The sequence below is a fragment of the Rhipicephalus sanguineus genome, chromosome 3 (assembly GCF_013339695.2).
Source record: "Rhipicephalus sanguineus isolate Rsan-2018 chromosome 3, BIME_Rsan_1.4, whole genome shotgun sequence".
NCBI lineage: Eukaryota > Metazoa > Arthropoda > Arachnida > Ixodida > Ixodidae > Rhipicephalus > Rhipicephalus sanguineus.
Genome location: NC_051178.1, coordinates 124196805 through 124220706, shown reverse-complemented (window position 1 = coordinate 124220706; position 23902 = coordinate 124196805). Strand labels below are relative to the sequence as shown.

General features: G+C 46.4%; 1 protein-coding gene across 6 annotated transcripts in view; it reads right to left on the bottom strand.

Moving 5' to 3' along the window:
* Window positions 1-23902, bottom strand: part of LOC119387067 (cytosolic carboxypeptidase 1) — a 55262-nt gene that overhangs the window by 11986 nt on the left and 19374 nt on the right. For 3 of the 6 annotated variants that reach the window (XM_049413359.1, XM_049413360.1, XM_049413363.1), the window contains 12 exons: window positions 19847-19975; window positions 19331-19504; window positions 18423-18635; window positions 18071-18174; window positions 16365-16472; window positions 16207-16292; window positions 15861-15995; window positions 14225-14447; window positions 12747-12903; window positions 9696-9904; window positions 6949-7075; window positions 5840-5911 (listed from right to left, as the gene is read on the bottom strand). In XM_049413359.1, coding sequence (XP_049269316.1) covers window positions 5840-5911; window positions 6949-7075; window positions 9696-9904; window positions 12747-12903; window positions 14225-14447; window positions 15861-15995; window positions 16207-16292; window positions 16365-16472; window positions 18071-18174; window positions 18423-18635; window positions 19331-19504; window positions 19847-19975 — 1737 coding nt within the window. The remainder of the gene's footprint in view (window positions 1-5839; window positions 5912-6948; window positions 7076-9695; window positions 9905-12746; window positions 12904-14224; window positions 14448-15860; window positions 15996-16206; window positions 16293-16364; window positions 16473-18070; window positions 18175-18422; window positions 18636-19330; window positions 19505-19846; window positions 19976-23902) is intronic. The other 3 variants (XM_037654369.2, XM_049413362.1, XM_049413361.1) reach the window with 2 other exon arrangements.

Sequence of the window (23902 nt, the reverse complement as noted above, 5' to 3'; positions counted from 1 at the left end):
CTCCTTCGCCATCCTACGGCGCTGGGCGAGCGGGGGTGACGTTAACCTCCCTCACCCCAGCGCTGGATCTCGACAGTGGCGCCGCACTCGAGTCTTGTGCGCCGTGGGGGTGTCAGACTGTCTCTGGACCTCGTAGGGTAAGCACGTGTTTTGCTTCCCGTCCGTCGGCTCCTCTGTTTTGGGGCTCGCTCGGATGGAGTTCGCTAACGGTGCCTTGCGCCAGCGGCGAGCGCTTACCTTACGTTGTCCTTTCCGAAAGCTAGGCCAAAGAGCGGTGCGGTGTGTTCACGCGTGGTCATACTACACCGAAACCGTACCTATAGAAGCCAACGCGAGCGGAGTTTGCCCCCACTCGAGCGATCGGGCCCTGTGGTCGCTGATCGTGAGAGTACGCAGCGTAGTTGTGAGGGACTGTTTCCCTCAGCGGCGTGTCGCCATGAGCCTTTGCCCGCGGAGACGTGCTAGCGGCACCCTTTGTGTTGTGTTTTTGCCCGTGGCGTGGTTAAGCTTGTTTTGCTTCTCCCGCCGCCTTTGGGAGCGGGCGTTGTACTGCATTTGTGGTGTTGCTGCAGGCATTAAAGTGTTGCGGATTTCGAGAACAGTACTGTGTACTCGCCGTGCTGCGCTTGGCGCCTTTGTTGCGCCCGAACGCACGTGGGCAGCGGCGCGCTAGTTCACGCGAGGCGACGGCAAACGCGGCCCTGTGGCTTGCTAAGTGCGAACCCACGCTAGTGGCCGTACTCCTGTGAGATACGTGCACACTACAGCACGGACAAAGAAAAAGCTGTTTCAGATTCATTTGTGCCCGCCTTCAACATCGATATTTGTAGTGCGCAGAAAAAAAAAGAGGAAACATAATAGGGAGTTTTCGAATAGGGGCCCTAATAGTACTTCGCGTGTGCTGGCTTTGGCCACACAGGAGGTACAAGTTTGCAAATGGGTTCTTATGCTCACTATTTGCGTCTTGCTCGTGCAGTGGTACAGTGGCCAGAAAGGCAAGCCGCAATGGATGATAATTAAAAGCTGATACAGGAGTTTGCTTCGGTACACGCATTCTTAAAATTGTCATTTAAAAGTAGGCATGTGCAAATAGTACATTTTAGGTTAGAAGCGAATTCGAAGCGAACAGTAATTTGGTCAAATAATTTTGAATCGAATTCGGATGGTATAATCACATATTATAAAGAAAAATGAGCATATTCGTCATGACCCAACCAACCTGCACAAAAAATTGAAACAAGGCATGTGCAAATGTCATTCTTTTTGGTTCAAAGGAAGTGGAAGCAACCTTAAATAGTAGCAGGATTCGATTTTCGGTAGAATGCTAGTGATAACCTGTAAAATATGTTACGTTTTAAAATTTATTATACTTAGAGCATATAAGCCGGTATAACAAGCTTTTAAACTTAAAAAATGGTGAATCAATGTGAGGGCAATATGTTCATTTAAAGGAGCACTGACACAAAATTTTGAAGGCGAGATAATGAGTGAAATAGATGTATGTGGAGCCGTACACAACGTCTACGAAATATCAAGGGCCAATATAGCCTAGAACATATTTAAAATCAATTTTAAAGTGCATGCCGCGCGACTGAGCGAGATGCGAGCGCTTCGCGACGCCGACATCAACGCAGCGGATGTGTAAACAAACCTACGTCACGAGTTCGTGTTGGCTGGTGGCTGGTTGTGCCCTTGCGCTTGTGCCGTGCTACCTGCCATTTCTTCCTCCGTGCCTGCGGCTTTGCGTGTGCTAGTTGTGTTCTCTTCCGCTGTTCACTCGTCGTGCCCGTTGGCAGATGTTATGGCCCGCTCACGCTAGTGGCAAGCGTGCCGCAACGGCGCGGTGCCGCAGAACGCCGGCCGTCGCCGCACGCGCGAGAGCTGTCCAACTTGCACGGCAAGCTTCGCCGGCGAGTCATTCGCGCCTCCGAAAAACATGGCAGCACTGCCAAAATCGGTTGTCGTCCACTTCGAATCTATCAACTGGCTGCCGTGCGCTCTGTAACGTGTAAGTTCCGAACTGATGCTTCCATTTGCTTTATATTCATGTCCTTAAGCTTCGACAGCAATGTATTCGTCCCGATTCGGCACTGTTTTTGAGAGCCATAGTCAAATAATCGATGCTGTAAGCTTAGCGAGTCGAGATGGGCGCTTCCGAATGCTCGGAGGACATAGATTACGCGTTTGTTAGTTGTTTCTAATCCTCCATAGCTGGCGCCACTTGACCTGGTTCGGCGCCCACTGCACCCACGTTCGCGCGCCGCCTACGTCACAATTTTGCGTGTTCACATGGCCAGCTGTGTTTACCCGTCCTCCCGAAGTAGTGCTGCCTAGCTCGGTGCTCTTTGAAACCGAAACTGCGACTGGGCGCTCTAAAAACGTCTCTAAATAAATAACCGTCGCGCACTCGCGCAAACGAGGTTTGCAGCCGTGATAAGTGGATCATAAGCTATCTATTGCAACAAAAAAAACAAGGTGCAAAATTTTTGTGTCAGCGCTCCTTTAAACATTGAACTGAAGCTTCACGGCAGTGCAGATTTTCCCTGGAAAGCTGTATTCATGGTACAGCACCCTACCACTGCAGTGAAACCACCTTTATAGGGGAAGGGGGGGGTGTTACATGCGGACTAATATGCACCTGTTCGTTCATTTCGAATACTTCGAAATTTCCAATAATTTAAATTGGAATCAAAGCAAATAAGAATACTGCAATATTCGTTCGAATATTTGAAGTGCTCGAATATTCGCACAAGCCTATTTGAAAGTTGTAGTAGTACAGTCCCTAGAAGAAATAAAAATAAATTCTCTGGTAATCACCGTTCATTTTGTAAGTCCACATTATTTGCAGTCATCAGCCAATAAAATCCCAATTTTGAGTCACCAGCTGTGTTAAGCCAACAAGCTCTCAAATCAACAAACATGAGCTATTATTCTGCCAATATTTGTTGTATGTGTAAGATGGGAGGAAGCGATAGCCAACACCAGCATTTATTTATTCATAACGGCATCAGTTGCTCACAAATTGCGTCAATTTGATTTTGGCCAAGAGCAGTCGCTTCAATGGGCACCGCCATGTTTGTTTATGCAAAAAGTTTTGGGGCTGCCCCTAAATTCGAGAAATAGCATGCCCAATGCAAAATCCAAATGCTGTTTGGGTCTCACACATACACAGTGGCTTTGACACTGTTTCTTTGGGGAACCTGTTCGAAAACTCTTAATGACAATAGTTCTTAGGAAAACCCTGAAAAAAACAGGCTAGGAGTCTTTTCTGAGACGAGAACTAAAGCTGAAAGGAATACACGTCCAGATGGGCTGTTGCGTCACTTAACTACCGTATTTACCCACATAATTTGTGCCCTCGTATAATTTGCGCACCCCTAACATTCAGCCAGCTTTACTAAAAAAAAATATTTACTCGCACATTTTGCACGCCCTGTCCCGCCCAAGCCAGCTCGCCGGCGCGAGAGCACGGAGAGACTTTGGACTACCGCATGCCTCGCCGAGCAGGCGAGTGCAGTCATACACAAGACGGACTGCAAGTGCGAAGTCCCCTTCTTCCAATTACTTCGTTCTATTCTCCGGAAACCCCCGAACTACGGTCCCTAGAATATTATATTCTAACGACCGTACCCGAACACTCAAACCTGTTCACGGGTTGTCGGAACTGCTCAAGCGTTCTCCCGCTGTGAGAACGCAAGCGCGCGACACGGCACGGACTATATTCTGAATCAGAGGCGTGTGAGGGCCAATCGCGCCAACTTTTCCCCTCACTGCCCCTCGTTCTCTGCGTCCGTGCTGCAGTGCAGCCTTGGTTGATTGCGGAAGTTTAGGTTTCGCCATCAGCCAGTCGCGTTATCACTGTTCTCTTGCGCTGGGCTACAATAACTATATGGCGAAATTCAAGCTCACTGTTATAGAGTTTGCCGAAGAAAACGGGAACCAAGTCGCCGCCAAGCACATCAATGTGAACAAGAGTCACGTATGGTACGGATGAAGCAGAAGAGTTCGCTTGTCAATACAAGACTGGGAAGGAGAGCGTTCCGAGGACCGAAGCAGGGAAAGTTTCCTGCCGTTGAAAAATACCTTTTCAAACACAGTCGAGCCCGACTGTATCGAACCCGTTTATATCAAATTATCCCGTATATCGAACAATTTCTAAGCACGGTAAATTTACATTGAGAATATACAGCAAAATTTACTGTTACATCGAACTAAAATAGCAACGACAACCGATATATCAAACTCCATGTGCGTCAAAAGTGCCCCAGCAAGTTGGCTTTCCCTCGCGGTGGCGGGGAAAACTGCCGGCGTCACCCTAGAAAAAGTGGTTTAGACCCGGCTGTGCACGGGCGAACACCCCCCTCCAAAAAATGATCCTGGCCTGCTCGCAGCGCTTACAGCCAATCAGAGGCCGTCGTGCTTTCTCCGGGGCGCGGAGGCGGTACAAGTGAGCGCCATTTTTTCTTTCTTTATGCTTGCATGACTGCTGCTGCCTCGTTTCCTCGAGTCCTCATTCAGCGTGGCCCATGCTGGTGGTGTTGCCTGTTGGCGCTCTGTGATCTTTCTTGGCGCGCTGTTGTCATGGCTTGTGCAAGGAGGCAGAATTTGCCGTTTGCTGCGAAACTCGAAGTCATAAATCGAGTCGAGCGCGGTGAGAAGTTCGACGTCGCCGCCGCGTACAAGATTCCAAGGAAGTTCCAACTGCTTTAGACATGCCGGCTTCCGCATGCCTGCTGATGACACCCCAACTTCCGAAAACAGCACTGAAGACACCGCAGGTGTTTCCGCCAAAGTTTGCAGCCAGCTTGCAGAGTTCCCGGGTGCTATCAACGGATCGACATTCAACGAGTTCGTCAGTGCAGACGATGTCGCCATCATATGCCAGCTACAAGATGAGGACTATGTTGCATACGTCGTGCCGACCATGAGCCAAAGCGACAGCAATAAGGAAATTGACGATGGCCTTTGCCTACATTCTCCGAAGGGATTAGTGCACTTGCATTGGTCCGGCGCTATTGCGTGAATATGGAAGGTTGCGGCCTCAGCTGCTCCGACTCGTTGGACAACGTGAAGGCGTGCGTGCTGACCCAGGCAGCGATGTCGTTGAAACAGAAAATCCAAGACTATTTTGTTCTAAAGTAGGGCACGCAAGTAAGCCACCATATTAATAAAGTGCGTTTCTTATTGGTCTGTGCCTTTGTGTCATCAAATCCTATAGTGGGCCTATATCAAATTATGCCATATATCGAACTAATAAACGTTTTTTGGTGAGTTCGATATACCCGGGTTCGACTGTACGTATGTGCAAGGCTTAGGTCCATCGGTATCACCGTGCCGTGGGACCTCGTTTCTCCCAGCATTGTCAAGACGCATCAAGGAGACGGGGCTGTCGAACGCGCTCGATGGAACCGAGGACGATGCGCTTTGGGAGGGCAGTGACAGCGGCCGCGGCAATGATTCCCAGTCGGACTTCTCGACCAGTGATTCTGACTAGACTGTGCATGACCAGATATGGCTGGTTAAAGTACATGCTAATTCTGTTAAATAAACAAGTACCCCTCGTTTGTGCTATAATTGATTCCCTTTTTTAATGTATATACTGTGTGCATTAGGACTATATATTGCGCATTATTTCGGATGTGTTCGTGAAATCTCCGCGTAATTTACGCACCCCCTCTTCGGAGCTCCAATTTCGCGAAAATAGTGTGCAAATTATGCAAGTAAATATGGTATGTACACTGCTACAGTGTTAAAGGAATGTCCTGATAAAAATGGTGTCATTTTATATTACGTAAACATTTATGTGCCGACACCAGGAGACACTCAGATCAATGCTCACCTTTCATTATCCACGAAGAATTTGTTTCACCAGGGTGTACTCGAGCCATTAGCAGTATATATGGCCTGGACACTGTTAACAGAATAAAAGTTGTTGGTTAGATGTGTGCACAACTAAATAGACAAAACCACTTCAGTGCCAGAATTAGCAGTGTCATCCGAAGTAGAAACGGCAAAAGAAGCTCACTTCATGAATATTTAGTTTGTGGTTATATATGAGCTTTCTCTCTCTCTCACTTACTCGCTAAATCAATCAATCAATCAATCAGTGAGTGAATGGTTGGATGAGTGAACCAGCTTTCATTCCACTTATAGAATGACTGCATGTTGCACACCCATTCAGTTTACATTAGAAGGTGCTCAAATCAGTAATATTCAGTTTGCGATGCTTATGACACATCAGACCAACTGTGTACAGTAGCCGAAGTGAATAATACCATGTCATAATATTCGATTGCACACTCTAAAATATGGAATATTCACACAAGCCCGCTGAATATACACATGTATTACTACTACATGGATAGTGGCTGGTATGCACATATATACTAGCTCTGAATTTTAATATTGCATGTTTCTGTTACCCAACGGGAGGCCTTTTAATGTTATTGACACAGCATCGGCGGTCCTCTTTCCAACACCAGTTCATAAAAAAAAAGCAGAGGAAGAAGACTGCCCTGTGCATAAAAAAAAGCTATATAAAAATATATATATTGTTCTGTCATTGCTGCCACTTTTGTATTTTGTATTAACTATCACGCTTGGACCATGAGTCCGCAGTATTGAATAAATAAATTAAAAAAATTAATAGAAGAGCTGATATGATTTTCTTTCCCATTATTATGTCCACCTTAATTCCAGTTGGAACGCAATGCTACCTCTCAACAGGAGTGATCAGTGCAATTCACTAATCTTCCTTAGCTATTACTAGTGTGCCAAGATCTTGTGTCCAGGCCTCTGTTCGAAAGCATTGAAATGGCAGTGGATTTTCGAAGGAAGCAGCCTTATGTGTCTACCTGCAAGTGTAGTTGACTTTAATTTCAAAGTGTGTTGCGCAGGCATTATTTATCTAACAGTCACCACACTCCCTTGTCAAGTATAGTAACTCACATTCCAAGGGCTGGGCTGTAATGGTCAGCAGAGGCACGGGGTTGCCAGCCATGGTCCTGCACAGCTCCTGACGCTCCAGGAATATGCTACCACGGTCATATGAGCTGAGCCAAAGTTTAAGGTGTGCCTGCACATTTAGCAAAAAGAAAATTTTTCTCTTATGACAGCAGCTTTTTATGCACGAAAGATGAGCACCATTGCAGCACATCTGTAAGCAGAAATGGTTTGAACAACATACACTCATTCCCGTGTTGTTAATTCACAAAAACTACTAAAGATAACGAACTTTGTTCCACGCAGCACACAGCCTAGTTCCATGTGAACGTACTCGCACAATATACCCTCTCCCCTCTTTTCTTTATCAGTAATTTTTTTGAATGTCACAACTTGATATGGCACTTTAAGCTAAGCATTAAATCCCATGACCACAGGCTAACACTGTTATGCTTTGTAAATCTTATCCATACTAGCTTTCTTTGTGATGATTTCATGTCATTCATGTACACTGCATTCCAGTTTTCTCCATACAACCACATGAAAATGATATGGCACTTTAAGCTAAGCATTAAATCCCATGACCACAGGCTAACACTGTTATGCTTTGTAAATCTTATCCATACTAGCTTTCTTTGTGATGATTTCATGTCATTCATGTACGCTGCATTCCAGTTTTCTCCATACAACCACATGAAAATGATCACCCAACCTAAAAGCATCACTATCCCATGCTGCTGGAATTAGGTAATTGGGGAGTACTCATGTTAAGACTGAATTATCTTCACCTATTATCATAAAACAATGTTATCCATCTGGCAAGAATGACTGAAAGATAACATCACTCCGTGTATCCAAAGCTAGAGCTTCTGCTAATGTGCTACCCCAGTTAAACTTAGAACTTGAAGGGTATCGCAATGTAGATAAATGTATCTGTAATATGAAATAAAGAAATATGTCTATCTGAAGCTTATCTAAAATCCCTGCACATGTAGGCCAGCCTCTCAATGTGAAACGGGGAAATTTACCAAGTTGTTCTTCAAAGCCACATCGAAGGCATGGTACTTGACTCCCTCATTCCTCATTCATTCACACTTTCTTGCGGAATGCATGCTTTCACGTTATTGATGCAGCGTGGCGGTCCTCTTTCCAATGGCAGTTAGTTATCTCTGATAATAGTAGCCTTTACCGCATCACACCGCTGTGTTGCTGTGAAGCTACTGAAGAAACTCCATCATTACAGTAATACCTCGAACTCTCATATCTCGAAAAATCGGCTAAGTCGAAATTTTCTGCAGTACTGAACGATTTCTCATACGTGAAATGTATTTATTGCGCTTTATCTCAAAGTATTTCTGTGCCGACTTTCGGTTGCCTCGAAATCTTGACAGAGAGTGGAACAAAAACTTCGCCACCAAACCATTTCACAAGGTTCGCGCGATGCCGCACTTATGACAAAGCAGACGCTGCTGCCGAATGTGAAGTTGGAACCAAGCGGCATACCAACTTTGTCAAGCAACCTGTGTCACGTCATGTGACGCTATAGACGTGCACAGGCAGGCCCTGCAAGGTAGCGCAGTTCGTAAACTTCGTTTTGTTTAGCGTCAGAGATGCGATTTCAGTATTGTTTTATTTACGCAAGGCACGTCGCCTGGATTCGTCGCGTGGTGAGGATAACACCGCCAAAGCAAAGCAAGTTACTGATGCTGCAAAGAAAGGTAGCCCTAGTCAAAGAAGCAGATTCGAGGCTCGAAGTTTCCGGACGTCAAAACGGTGCTAATTGTGTGGCTGCATCGTGCGACAGGAGGCAGCCTTCCAGTCACAACATTGACGGAAAAGGCCGATTCTTTGGACTTCGTGATGGGCTACACTGATCTAACCTGCAACATCGGCTGGTTTGACCAAGCGAAGCAATGTGGCGTCACACACAGTAATTGTGGCAATGTTGACGCAGCTACTCAAGGGGTGACGACATCAACCGAAACAACAAACAAGCTTCGCTTGACGCAAAATAAAGTTGAGTGTAGTGGCGGGGATGACCGCCGCATGCAAAGTGTTAAGGAACTCGAGAGAAAGCTTTGCTAGGTGCAAGTGTTACTGAGAGGCAGACTAGCCTTAGTCTGTCTTTCTGCACTAAATAAAAAGGCAGTGCCCAAAACACAGCTGGTTGAGAGCTCTGGTATGTCATTATTTTTCTTTAAAACCTTTACAAACAGCCAGTTAGGCGCTCCTGTTAGGAAAGTGGTCAGTAGTAATAACGTTTTTAGATAAAACTGGACTTCTCAATAGAACTTGCGCAACTTCGCTTATCTCTAAAATCTGCTTATCTGGACATTTTTTCTGGTTTTTACTACTTTGAGTTAATGAGGTATTACTGTATATGGAGTACAAATGAGATCACTGCTGTATGAGCCATCCATATTTTCATACGCACACGTCGCTCAATTTTCCCTCAATTGCTTGCACTGTTCCCTTGATTCAGTGTGCCGTTTGACACCATCTACAAAAACAGTGCCGGGTAGTCAGCACATACGAACATTTCTGATGCCGCAAGTTACCACAGGCCAGTTAGGAAAAATGCACTTGCAAGAGCGCAGAATGGCGTTCATGTATTGAATATGAACGTGAACTGGAGTTTCATATATGTGCGTTGTAATGTGCAATACTTTTGCGTAAGATTTGCAAGGAGTGTTACAAATGTTCAATATATCTGGGTTTCACTGACTAATATTGGAACAATAACAGTAAGTTACCTTAAGGAGAGAAAAACCATAAGGAAAGTTGTTGGCAATGTAGCACACATCTCCAGCATGGGGAAAGCGGACAGTGAAGCTCAGTGTGAAGAGGGGTCCCTTGTCAGCTCGCCAGTGCAGGTTGCGCTGGTAGCTGATGCCACCACCAATACGACGCCAGCCACGGCCGTTGGCCGCATCTCGGACAGAGAAGAGCAGCGGGCACTGGCCTGCACCGGCATATTTGGCACTAACTCAATTTCAAACTTCACTTCTACGGCGTTCACCATATCGTGCTAGTCTACATTCTAGCAACCAACGCTGAAGGTAATAATTCATAGGTAGTCGTGCCTGCAAGTTAGTGTCGGACCACAGGATACACCCAACAGTAAAGCTAACCTTACTCACCTGAAAAATTTTTAATATACAAATTACGCCAGATGTTCTTGTATTCTGGCCCGTTTAAAGGCAGCTGCATCATCTGGGAATTGAACTGACAACCTCATGCTCGACAGCAGAATCCTGCAGTCGGTCAGCCATTTTGGAACTGTGACTAAAGACAGGTCATCTTTTGCACTCTACACCACATTCAGGTGTGTTTCACACATATGACTGTGGTGTTTTACATAAATGCTGTAAATTTTCACTCTCTCATTTGTACGCATGAACACCGAAGATACACGACACTGTAACTGTAGATTCTGGTTTACTATCGACCACTCAGGGTTTCTTCGGTGTACTCTAAGACCACCCCATTTCACGAGCCCTTTTGCTTCCTGTTCCCAGTGAAATGAGATTGTCCTAGCTGAGAATCAAATGCATAAGCTCGCATTGAGCATCATGACGCCACAGTCACTACAGCAGTAGCTAGCACTACTATGTTAGAATACATGCGTCACAGTGTTTATTATTGCTTAGGTGCAATGAATGAAGCACATTTTCTTTTTTTCCTTCACTCTATAAAAACATTTAATTATGATGCAATGTGTCTGGTTAGATAAGCTTGCAAGCACAATTAAACTGCTGCCTAGGCACATTTTTTTACTGATTGTCGTCTCATTTTTTATTTGGGCATTACTTCCTTTTTCATGTGCAAGCCTTAACTGAACACATCCTCCCTGTAATGACCCTCAACAGAGGGTTAACAGAATAACAAAATAGATGCAGTCAAAATGTAACAAAGTCGAGCCATATTTCTCACAAAAAGCTTCCATGATTAAAAAATTTCCCTATGTTAGAGCACTAGAAGAGAAACTTGGGGTGGTTCATCAATGTGTTCCTTGGTCCTCGTCGATTTTTAGCACTGTTTTTCCTTCACTATGTTAGAGGTTTCGGTGCTTCAGTAGCAATATTCGCTTCACAAGTTTTAGGACAGCACGGGTCGATAGTACCTCTTTAGAAAGCTCTATAAGAATAATCCTGCAGAAATATCACAGCTAATTATGGAATCAAAAGTTCTGAAACATTGCAGACAAGGGTAAAGCATAAAAATATGCTACTACTGGCTCTTGTGGCAATGTGGTACCATGTTTACATGCCATTATCAATCACACACCATCAACATAAATATTGTGGCAAGTTGCAAGTGGCAATATTAATTCACAGTATTAACACATTTGCAATGACACTGAGACAATATTGCTTTCATCACCCCGACCGTGTTTCCACACTTCAACCATGTGAGCACATTCCAAATGGCATTTTTTTACAGTTACAATAACTGACTGCTGTGTTTAGGGAGCATATCTGTGGGTAATATGGCTAGGTTCTCTGCAAAGGCACGTTGAAGTGCAAACGTTGAAGTGACTCAGCTGTTAGTCAGCGTTCGTGTGTGTCTCCTGTCTTGATTTCAATGGCACAGCATGTAACTAAAAAATGTCTGTAGGACTGTGATCACAAACTGAGCACGCCAAGTATGGTTTCTATGCTGGTGCAAAAGACTATAAAAGTACTGTGCCCTATCTTCGAGTCAATGGCCACTGTTCTTTCCACTCACTGGTAACATTTACGTGTGAAAGCATGCATGAAAATGGTGCCTTGACTGTCTGACGACGCTCTTCTATTTTTTTTTACACACCATACAGGATTTATGTATGTGAAATGGCTGTAACCATTTCTAACACTGGAAGTGCAAAGCAAAATTACTTCGCTAAATTGTGGCAATAAATACATGGTATTCAACAGAACAGCAAGAATGTATATGAAAAAGGTTTGTTACAGCATCAAAAATATGGAGAATCCACCGTTTGTGCCTGGCTATAGGAGCAAAGGCTATTGGGGCATTGGTCATGAGTAGGGCTCTGTATTTTCGGAGTTTATCTTTCTTGAAATTCGGATGGTGTTTTTCGGAGTTTATTTTTAGTAAATCCCAAATTTTCCAAAATTCGGAGTCTAATTTTGCACTATGCTCAATACTCCAAATCGTACATGAAATCATATTTCAACAAGAAAACGTCAAAACACACGAAGCATATTTTCGATGTCTGGAAGGTATGAATGCACAAACACAAATACTTGAATACAAAACATTTATGTTTGTGCTTATCACAACCTCAAAACTTATCTGCAATAGACGCTAGCATACCTTACGAGGTCCGTATATTCGACGTTGTCTGGCGCGCCCTGGCCAGCGCCACCAGGGGACCGCATATCAAGATGTATTGCGTTGCCGGGGGCCTTACGTACATAGACATCTCTCGCCCCGTGCGTGTCAAGCCCTTTGTTAAATGAGGGATGGATGCGGTGTACAAGATACCGTTGACGTGAGATAAAGTTAATATCGGCCAAACCGGCCGATGTATCAACGACTGCTTAGAACATGGGCTTTCGATAAAGAACGGAACAGGGTTGCATATTGGCTCTGCGGAAACCCACAAGGTGGCGGAAGGGTTAGGGGAGGGAAATTGACAACCACCCGTTTGCAGCACAAAGCCACAGGGGAATCCTTACGATTTTACCGGCCAATATGACCGTTAAAATCGGAGTTTATCGGATCAATCCGAATTGTCAAAAGCCGAATGTTTATCGGATTTTTTCGGATTTATCCGAAAACACTAGTCATGAGTGGCTTACCTTCTTTGTACAGGCTTCCACTGCGGTCAAAGTTTACAATGTTGAATGTGTAGTCCACATCACTGCGCATGCCTGCCACTTCAAAGTAGAACCAGCGATGGTGTAGGCCTGTGTTGATGTCTGGACTCATCAGCAGGTTGTACTCATATGGCCCAACCTGTAAAAAAAAAAAAGGTCACAGTTTCGCCGCAAGGGCGAAGCAATGAATGCGATAGCAAGAAACTAATGCTATACGAAGTGAGGCTCGCCAGTGGATACTCTCAGTTTGAACAGCGCTCCTGTTGCCAAGGTGGCCGAAGCAGCGAAGGAAACTAGCGAGCTTCAAGCGTCGAGCTGTGACACTTGATAGTTCGCGCTCATCGTCTGTTTGTTCGTTTAGCGGCGTCCCTTGAGCTGGAGTGACTTTCGTACGCTCCGTAACATGAGCGCGGACACCACAGTGAAAGCTTGAAACAACCCTCTTCCCCTCCCCACCAGAAAACCGCGCGAGCAGACAGCGGAAGGGCAAGGTTCTCCCTGCGCAAATTTAAGAAGAAGCGAGCGAGCTCGCCGACGACTTTTAAATGTGCCCGTCGTGCTCCTAGCGCCATCTCGCTGGTAATGAAGAAACGCTTATAAGCGCCAGCCGTCTCTGAGTTCGTCCAGCGGTAAAGGGTGTGTATATAACGCTCGCCGTTAGCTACGTGGACGATCTGCATTTCGTGGCGTAGCGGTTAGCGCCGCTCGCTGCGGAGCAAGAGGTCCCTGGTTCGATTCCGCGCTGTGGAAGCATTTTTCTGAATTATTTTTCTTTGGGGCTTTTATGTATATATACATACTTATATATATACGGTGCATGACGGCGACGGCGACGGCAAAATTCAGCCGAGACTGTCCATATAATTGCTATCGCAATAAAAATGTTTGGTTACACACAACACACACACATGCACGCACGCACACACACACACACAACGTGCACACACATACACACACACACACATTATGAATTTATAAACAATTTCCTTTGTAAAAGGTTTCAAACAGGCTGCAAGACCTTCAAGCTATGATTTTAGCTGCACGTAGTTGTATTACTGGCTTTACCAAAATGTTTTGAGCAAGGCTTATATTTTTCTCAGAGATTGCATTTAATGGTTTGCTTTGTACGAGAATGTGTACGGTGCCTGTAATATCATTATTAGTTTATAACAAAGTAGGAAGAGCACTGGACATATTAATTTAGCATTCAAATGAAAGAGTTTGGTCAGCTAAGTGAACCAGCTTTTCCAGTGTTTGCGGAAGTCACCACTGTCTCTTGCATTTTGTTTTTGGACACCATTAGACTCTATACTGTCTTCTGTTGATGATATTACTTCAGTTCTCATCAAAATTTATTCAACGGCATACTTCACACATTTCAGATTTGAAAGACTGTTTTCCATTGCTGAAACTCTTGTGACAGTCATGCACAATTCACAACAAGGAAACACTGTAGTAACCACCTGAACGGCCTTGCGAAGGTTTCCACCTTCAAAACGGGACTCGAACCACAGCCGCTCGGTGACTACTTCCTGAAGAGATCGTGGTGCGTCACTGTTCATCAGAGGTCTTGATGGAGGCAGGCTGTGTAGGGCTAGAGTGTCGTAGTCGTATAAAACGGGAAAACTGCTAGGATCCCTCACATTCTCCAGCCGTATCCGCACTTCTTCAAGTATCTTGTTTCTGCAAAGCGGAACCATAAATGTTGGCTGCAGATCTGATTGCGTCACTTCGAATCATATTCGTTTTCGTCACAGTACATTCTAATAACAACATGAAGGTGCTGTGAGAACCTATATGAATTTTCAGGTGTCAAGAACAACGAAAGTGTCACCAATCTATAGGAAACTAGTAAATGGTCACTGTACTGTTTGGTTCACCTTAACAAAGATCACCTTAATAAACTTCATGCTAAAGGAAGTTTGTTCATTCGGCGTGCTGTTAAACCCCACCAGAGCAGTGACAGATCACACCAATGGCCCACTGCAGTAAAATAAAGGTTTTCTCGTCTGCTGAATATGATGTAAAGTCGCATTTGTATCAGTTGCTCACATTCACATGCAGTGATGGAAGTCACTACAGCATGCACAGGAATGCTGTGGAATGCTCAGTGCACATCTCCTAAGATAACCAGTAAGCAAGCAATTGCACAGTATGTCTCACGCTTTGTCCTGTCCCTCTCTTTTAATGCATTCGCTAATAACCCACGCAGTCCAAATTACTCGAACATGCAAGCCCATTAACAAGCCTTATCATAAAGTAAGCATAATGTTGTCAAGGTAGGAGGAATTGGAGATCAGAGCAGTATTACGGTGTGTACTGGAATGTTGTAGGCTGTCATTCAAGAAGTGCAGTCATTATGCCGTAGTCACTATCATCCTCATATCGGCAGAAGGCCACGATCATATTAGAGTATCTAGTGGAATGTACTGTACTAAAGTAATACGATGAAGTATTCTAGGAAAGTACCGGAAGCTATGCTGTGCACCACCTGAGGCTGCTGTATGAAAAACTTGGGTGAAATTCAATTGCTGTCTTTCTGCTCATCACTGTTGTTGCCATTTGTCCAGTGCTTGCTGCTGTGATTGATACCACTTTCATAAATGTGGCTTTTTTCCTTTCTATTTTCTCAGCGCACTAAACTTCCTTTCAAATACAGCATATTCAATTTTTCATTTAATTTGCTTTCAGCAGGTGCACAGACTCTGTGGCCAAAACTATAAGCTGATCCAATAACTGGCCCTTGTTAGATAACTTGTACTTAAATGGCCAGCATGTGCACGCATGATTCTTTTTATGGACCCAATGACAAAAGCACCTGTCTTGACAACGCTAGGTAACAGTATATCCACTCACAATGAATGTATTGTAGTATTTGCGGTTGATGCTAATGTGTGCCCTAAAAAATACGGCCACATGTGACCACATGTGGCCACATGTGACAATAGGATGTGAAACTGAAACTGGATTCACTGCATTAGCAACAGTATACCATCTACTGCACTAACCCTACATTAATTATAAAGGAGGTCATTACAAGAGGGGCCAACTCAATTTCACAAAAATTGCAAGTATGAAAGTCTTCTCGTCACGCACCTGGCACCTGAATTTTGGCATGAGTGCAGCCGTTCTAACGGCTCAGTATGCAAGTGGCCGATCATTTCTGGAAAGGCGATCTTCACCAAAGGCACAAGGCCCTGGGTGCCTTGCACCATAAGCTCATAGCTACACCTGTAATAACAAGAGGAAATACCATGCAGTAATGGAATAAGAAAAATAGCAAAAGTAAGGTCACGCACAAAACATATTGCAGATAAGAGTAATTAATCCAGCTGAGCAGATGATAAAATTTTTAAGTGTCTGGAATGCAAGTCAAAATTAGAGGTAATTTTGACTTGCCACGCACTTTTACCAATGCTCTGAGGGGTGCAATAATTCTCACTTGAGCTTTTCTAAAGGATCTCCAGCTTCGGGGCTCTTCATAGTTGCAGTCAAGGAAACCTCTGAAGTTGCAGCAGGGCCGACATCCTAAAACAATGGCTTTCATTACACAATGTCGCAGTAAAGTGTGAACAGAAAGGATAGAAAGTGGTTACTCACCGCAGCTTCCTCGTGGACCTTCAATTCTGGGAAAAATTTAGAGTATGACTCCAAGTCCACATCCAAATTGTATTTTTCGGGCAAAGGTTCACATTTCGATATGTCAGGCTGCAAATGAAAAATGAATGTCTCATGCTGTCATGTGGGGAAACGCAGTGTTACGCCGCACATGTGCCGCTTTGCAATACATTGTGATTTAAAGGGTGTTTAATGAAACTCATCGCAGGGTGCATTCAGTGAACTCACAGTACTTTGCCGGGCTTCCTCAAAGTACACTGCTTCAGCATCAGGCAATGTGAACATAAATAAAAACAGTAGAAAGCAAACAGCTCCATATATTTGCACTGTTATTATCCCAAATGCATTTGTTTCAATTCATAAAAATAACTGTATTCCACTTCCAAAGCTCAATTTCAGTGGCTGTGATTTACATTTGACATAGCTGTCCTTTTTCCAGCATGTTTTAAGGTCAATTCAAAAATCAACCAGGCATGTGATACACGTTGTAAATGCCATTTCTGTTTTTCACTATCTGTTTTCGTTCTGTGCAGCATAATCAAAGAGCTAGTACAGTAGAACCCCGCTGTTACGTTCCTCACTGCTGCGTTTTCCCGGCTGTTACGTCGTTTTCCGCCGGTCCCGGCATAGCTCCCATAGGATACAATGTATTGGGAACCCCGCTGTTACGTCGTAACTGTCGGACCGTTCCCGTATGATACGTCGCGAAGTGCGCCCGGAGCCGACCGAGTGACTACCAAAGAGAGCGGCCATGGCGCATTTTCACGCAGCTTGGCCTCGTTTGACCGTAATATTAGCCGCATGAGAGGCGCAAACAACAGAATCTTTCAATTGATGCAAACAAAAGCATGGCCTTCGAGATTCAAATTGCAAACATGGCGTCTATGACGTAACTGCTCGCGTAAGCAAGGCCTTTGAGATTGGCATTTACTATTGACAAAAGCATAGCCTCTGAGATTTGCATTGCACAAACATGGCGTGTATGACGTAATTGCTTGCGAAAGCAAGGCCTTCGAGATTGGCATTCACTTCTGCCATCGCGTTGGCGTAGACTCATCATCATCGTTATTTGTCGGAGAACGGGAGGAGTTCGAGCTGGTTGGAGCTCGCATGGTCGTGCGTGCGGTTCGCTGTCGGACTCGCCGCGCCGGTCGTGATTGCGTGTGCTTAGTTCTTTCATACCTACAGCTATTGGTGTTAAAAAAATCACATACGTTGATTACATTTCTGTGGATGAGGCCGTCGTAAGCTCCGCGTTTCTATCCATCGACTAGATCGCGGCTGAGCGCGCCAATTTTCGTGCTGCTCGTAAGAATTGAAATAAAATTCTGTACCACTAAATATTTTGCCGTTTTTCCTGTTTTTCGGCTCTTACGTTTCCCGTCTCTTACGTTTATTTCCTACAGTCCCTTCAAAAACGTATCAGCGGGGTTCTACTGTATTTATGGCCCCTTTGAAAAGACTAGTAATAGCACTTTGATGAGGCCTCAGTAGTGCAGGTTTGCCATAAATACTGAACAAAACTTTCTTTAGCCTTGCATATGCTCATACCCAAAAGAATTTCTGTGGTGCATTGAAGAACCAGCGCAACAGCTCCATTTTACAGTTTTGTTGGATAGCCACAATTTACAAGTAGTGTATGGGTTACAATGAGCATACAAGTGTTCAGGAAGGCTCACTGGACTCACTGGTTCATCTAGCTCGGCCTCATGTTCTGATGAAGTGGCTGATTGGGAAGACTGCAGCTCATCGTGATCACTGGAAGCATGGGTCACTGGGGTGTCCTCAGCTACTGCGACAGTGACAAAGGAAATAAATCTGGGCCTATATGCAACCATAAATGTCAATATATGTTGCACTCAATATCTGTTATATACAGCAGGTCTTCAACTACACTTGCCCCAACTAAAACATGACTCTTAGCTGTTTAACTGCACTGTGAAACTCGTGCAAATATCCCCACTGAGCTTGCCTATCATCATCAACAGCATTTCTTGTTAGAACAGTCTAAGTTATAAATGTTCATCAGGATTGGTGTACCTGGTAGGGCTTCATTGCTGCCTGCACCAAGGGGCCACTGCAGAGGCCCATGGGTCCTGGCGATCGGTAATGGCCAAGGTGGTAGACACCTGTGAACCACCTGGCACACTCCCCTTGTCAGGCGGTCACCCTGCTCACCAGGGCCTAGAGATGAGGCCCAACGCCATAGCAGGTGTGGCACCTCTTGCTTCCGCAACTCCCTTCGGCCGGCCTCTGTGCATTAGTACATGAGGATCTTAAACTCTTAAACAGTCCACGATGAACTGGCCTCATTTTCAAACTGCATTTTACAATTAATCTTTCAATTTAATGTTCTGGGAAAGTCAATTTTGGTCCAGCAAGAACCACTGGCCTTACCAACACTTTCTTCTCGTTTCCCCAACCTTTATGAAGATATAAAAAATTAGAGAGAAGCCAAAAAGATCACGAGCAGAAAATATAACAGAAAGCATTACATTCCAGGCTGTTTCCATTCGCCTGTGTTGGGGCCCACCCAACACAGGCGACACTGGCATTCAAGTGGCACATTGTTCAATGGTAGGCATCACAATCAGTGGCATGTGTCATCAGCCACTAAACAGCTACAAAACTTCCACTACTGTGCATGCTTGGAGGGCTTGTAGCAACCAAGCAATACATCTTAACGCTACGTTTGCATTATTCATGGTAGTACCTCATTAGAGCTGAACGATTTCGTCACACAGTTAGCACTGCTAGGAGCGATCCATTCTCGTAAGAGCGCAACGCAAGTGTGTGTTGACATGACAGAATTGACCTCTCCTTCATGTGAATGCATCATTAAGTGATAAGCACACTGTGACATCTCGTGCAAACGAGCAGAATAGACCTTCAATATTCAATACTAGACAGAATACAAAAACTTCACGTAAGGTGTGGCGTGCACATACTATGCCTGGCAATGTTGATAAGACACTCCAGGTCTGCCCGCATGATGCGATAGAGAAGCCTCTCCTTGCGGTTGAGGCCCGCATCTCCTCGAAGAGCCTTCACATTGCACGTCTCTACGATGGCCAGCAGATGCTTCAGGTGGCCCCTCTGAACCAGCTCAAGCACATTGCGCTCTGCACAAAATGCCCAGCAATACTGTACAGGGAACCGGTGCTCACTAATGCACAGTAAAAGATAGGTATGTTAACACTGCCTCCTAATACTCACTAGCATGGACAAATGAAACACAAACAGGACAAACAAAACACACAATACAAGAAATGCCACAATTTCACTAACAAAACTTACCATGAAGGTCCTTTTTGTTGCCTTCCACAAATCGCACGTTGGCATTCTGATCAAGCAAACAGGACCGCAACATTTACGTAGTTCTTGCTTAAGCTTTCCTGTTTGAGTTTCACTTGCCCACGGTGGTACATACCAGGCGCTGACTACTGCAACAGTGGTGCACTCACTGGAGCAAGTGGCCAGGGACAAGCACTCCAAGGTCAGGGTAGTCTGGAGGCAAACAGTGCTGTTGCCCTCAAGCAAGTAGAATAACTCCGCCAACAGGCCTTCATTACCAAGAAGAGTTGCATTCTGCTCTGTGGAAACGAGAGGCGGTAGTGGACAAACCCAAGTATTAGCAGCTATTCCTATGGTCAGTACTGCATACCAATTACAAGTGGGATTGAGTCATAATAAATTGATAGGCTGTTAACCTGACATGGTAAACAGGGCACTTTCAAGAAAATCCTCGAGATTCTATAAAGCGTCGTGAAAGTAAAAAAAAACAGGTGGTAACAATATTTTGAGGGGATGCAGCATTCGTTAGAACTGGATTAATTAATTGACTTCTGGGGATTTAGATGCCAAAACAACGATATGAGTATAAGCCACAACATAGTAGGGGGTTCCGAATTAACTTTGACCACCTGTGGCCTTTTATGCGCACCTAACCTGAAGTACACGGGTGGAATTTTCCACCCATCAAAATGTGGCTCTCGTGGCCAGGTACCAAACCCATGTTCTCAAGCTTAGTAGTATGACACCCTACCTGCTAAGCTACTGCGGCGGGTGTTAGGATTCAATAATGCTCTAATAACTTATTGCGATCTATCGTTTTTGCATTAAGATCTTTTTGGGGGCAATTAAAAAATTGGTGATTTTGACGGGAGATGATAAGTTTTTGATGCATTTACTGTTCAAACACTGCAAAATCGGATGCTGCTGCTACAGGAACCATTAGTGTGGCTGTTGTGTCGTGCGACCCCTGGTGACATGCTGAGACACCAGTGCTGTTGTGCTCTCTATTCATGCTACTGTGGGGAGCTGGGTCTCTGCCATGCCTCTTTGCTACCACCAATCCGGCGTGGTCATGCCGGTCATGTGACCCGTGCCTCGCTGACCAATAGCCCTTCTTTCCCCTCCTTAAAACCTCCTGCAATAAACGCGGGAGAGCAGTCTTCCGTCAGTCTCGCCGAAGCTTGGTCTCTGCGTCGTCACTCCGCGCGCCCTCCCGTCGTTCGGCCTCTCCGTCGGCCCGCCGTGGGTTACGCCGCGCTCCTGCCCTACACAACACATGGCGACGAGGTAGTTGACCCGCTATGCTACTACGACAGGCGACGCCAGGAAGAGCACGACGTACGTGACACTACGCTACTGGTCACATTTTTCTGCTGCGCGTCGGTGCTTTGGCTTCTTGCACGCTACAAGGGCGTCGGCCTGCAATTGCTTTGTTCCTGCTCCGTCTACCAAACGACGCCACCTTCCTGCTCGAGCCTACGCCTACCTCCTGCACACATGGCGGCCCTTTTTGCGAACCTCCCTCCGTTCCTCGACGTGCCCGGCAGGCCTCCCATTCCATGGCATTTATGGAGAAAAATTTTCCAGGTACACCTGAAGGCGGCCGGCGGAAGCGGTTGGGAGGACGAAAGACACGCGTCAGCACTTATCAGCGTGCTCGGTATCGAGGGCCAGCGCAAATACTTCGCGGCGCAGGAGCAGCTTGAAGCACACGGCGGCCCAAATGCTACGCACACGGCCAGTACACCGACGGCGGCGGACTCGGGCACGGTGTCGACAGATGCGGCGACGACGGAGTACGACACGGTGCTCCAGTTTTTAGACGGGCTTTTCGCCGAGACAATGAACGTGCTAGCCGAGCGGCACCTTTTCACAAGCCGCAAACAACTGCCCGGCGAAACGTTTCTCGACTTCGTCACCGCGCTGAAAGAAAAGGCCCTGTCATGCAAGTTCGGCGCCACTTACGACGACAGAGTACGGGACCAAGTAATTCACGGGGTCGCCAACGCACATGTACGGGCCAAACTACTGTCGTACGGGGAAGCCCTTAAGCTGCAGAAAGCCGAAGAAGTTGGACGCGACTTGGAGGCGCTCAACAAAGCCAACGCGGCGTTCGGAGAAAATGAGCGGCTACTCGGCTCACACTCCGGTTACGGTGGCAGCGTCCAGTGCGTCGCAGCGGCTCAAAATGGCGGGTCGGCTGCTTCGCTGGCCCCGCATGTGACTCAACATGGCGGCGGCTTCCCCCCCAAGTCGGGCGGCCGGGTCCAAGATGGCTCCGCGGGCTCGACGGCGCTGGCACAATGCTGCGTTCGCTGCCAGCAAGTACAACAGCTTGCGCCCAAGCCTCAAGTCGGCCCCTGTTTTCGTTGCGGCAAGTTAGGGCATTTGGCGAATTCCAGAAATTGTCCGGACAAAAAGAAAATTTGCCAATTTTGCCGCATCAAAGGGCATTTCGCGGCAGTCTGCCGTAAGCGACGAGCATCGGTGCAGGAAGTTAACCCCGTCCGAGACGCTGACTCCGGCACTGCCACAGTCCTGTCCGTGCAAGCTGCGCCGACTAGCCCAAGGGACTTGCACATCCCTGTTATAGTCGGAGGACATAGCCACGTCATTGCTGGTGGACACCGGAGCCACTGCATTGTTAATGACCAAGAAGGACTTCGACATGCTTTTCGTTTCGAAGCACCGACTGCTCCAAACGTTCATCCAACTGCAGAATTTTTCGAAGCACCGCATACCGGTCCTAGGGTATTTCCGCACAGACTTGCAGCACCATGGCAAGCGGGCCTTTGTCACCTTCTACGTGACAGCTCACGGCACTTCACTGCTGGGGCTCGACGCCATCCAGCAGTTGGGACTCCTGATTGACGGCGCAACGTTGACGTGTCGTCTGGTTACACCAGTTTCCTCGCAGCTTCCTGCAGGTGTACCTCCGGAGTTCGAGCACCTGCCTGGCCGGGCCAAGAGGCGGCAGCACATCGTGCCAATGTCTCCCAAGCTGCGTCGGCTGCCTCTGGCGCTATGGCAGCAGGACGCCAGCGAGCTGCGCCGGCTCCAGGACGACGATGTCATTGTCGACGGCGGCGGTCGGCATCCGCATTCAAAATTGCACATCAGCAACCACGTGTTGCCTGCGCAGGCCATTCGCGGTGACCCTGCTGTCCAGTGCGACCCTACATCTACTGAAGCGCAGCTTCAATTGCCTGCGACCCAGTATCACCCGTTGGGACTTCAGGAGGAGTCCTGAATATTCCTCCTCACCTACAGTCAATGCACCGAATTCCAACACGGGGGAGGGAAGTGATGCGAATGGGTCTTCGAAGTCTGCTCCCGATAGCCGCAGCACGCAAAGTTTTCCTGCAGGGCCTGGGTCACGTCGCCCACAGCGGACACGTAAGCCCCCAGCCCACTGCGCGTGTGTGCGCACGTGTGTGAATGTTCAGGAACAGTGGAAGCTGGCACTTGTGTTAGGTGTTGGTTAAATGAATTTTCTGTAACCTAGGTTGTGTTTGTGTTCTAGGACTGAACTGCGTATTGCAGGTGCCATCTCGATCGGAACTTGAATGTGAAATTTTTAGTGTTTCCTGATGTACCAGTTAGAATTGTACAAGGATGCAATTCTTCCCAGGGCGGGACGATGTTGTGTCGTGCGACCCCTGGGGACATGCTGAGACACCAGTGCTGTTGTGCTCTCTATTCATGCTACTGTGGGGAGCTGGGTCTTTGCCATGCCTCTTTGCTACCACCAATCCGGCGTGGTCATGCCAGTCATGTGACCCGTGCCTCGCTGACCAATAGCCCTTCTTTCCCCTCCTTAAAACCTCCTGCAATAAACGCGGGAGAGCAGTCTTCCGTCAGTCTCGCCGAAGCTTGGTCTCTGCGTCGTCACTCCGCGCGCCCTCCCGTCGTTCGGCCTCTCCGTCGGCCCACCGCGGGTTACGCCGCGCTCCTGTCCTACACAACAGTGGCCACTGTTGCAATCAGGTGGGCATAAAATGACCAGACAATTTCGAATCATCCAGTGAAAGCTAATTTTAGAATTGAAATAACAAAAGTTTGGTTCCATGGAAATGTATGTGGTACCAGCCATACATTCGGCTGAGATCAAATTAACCAAAAATCCAAGTTCAACAGAGCCAAGTTAATAGAAGTTCACTGTACCATAAGTTACTGCTGTTGTGGACAAATTATTGTAGATAAAAACACAACCGGATAGCTTTCAC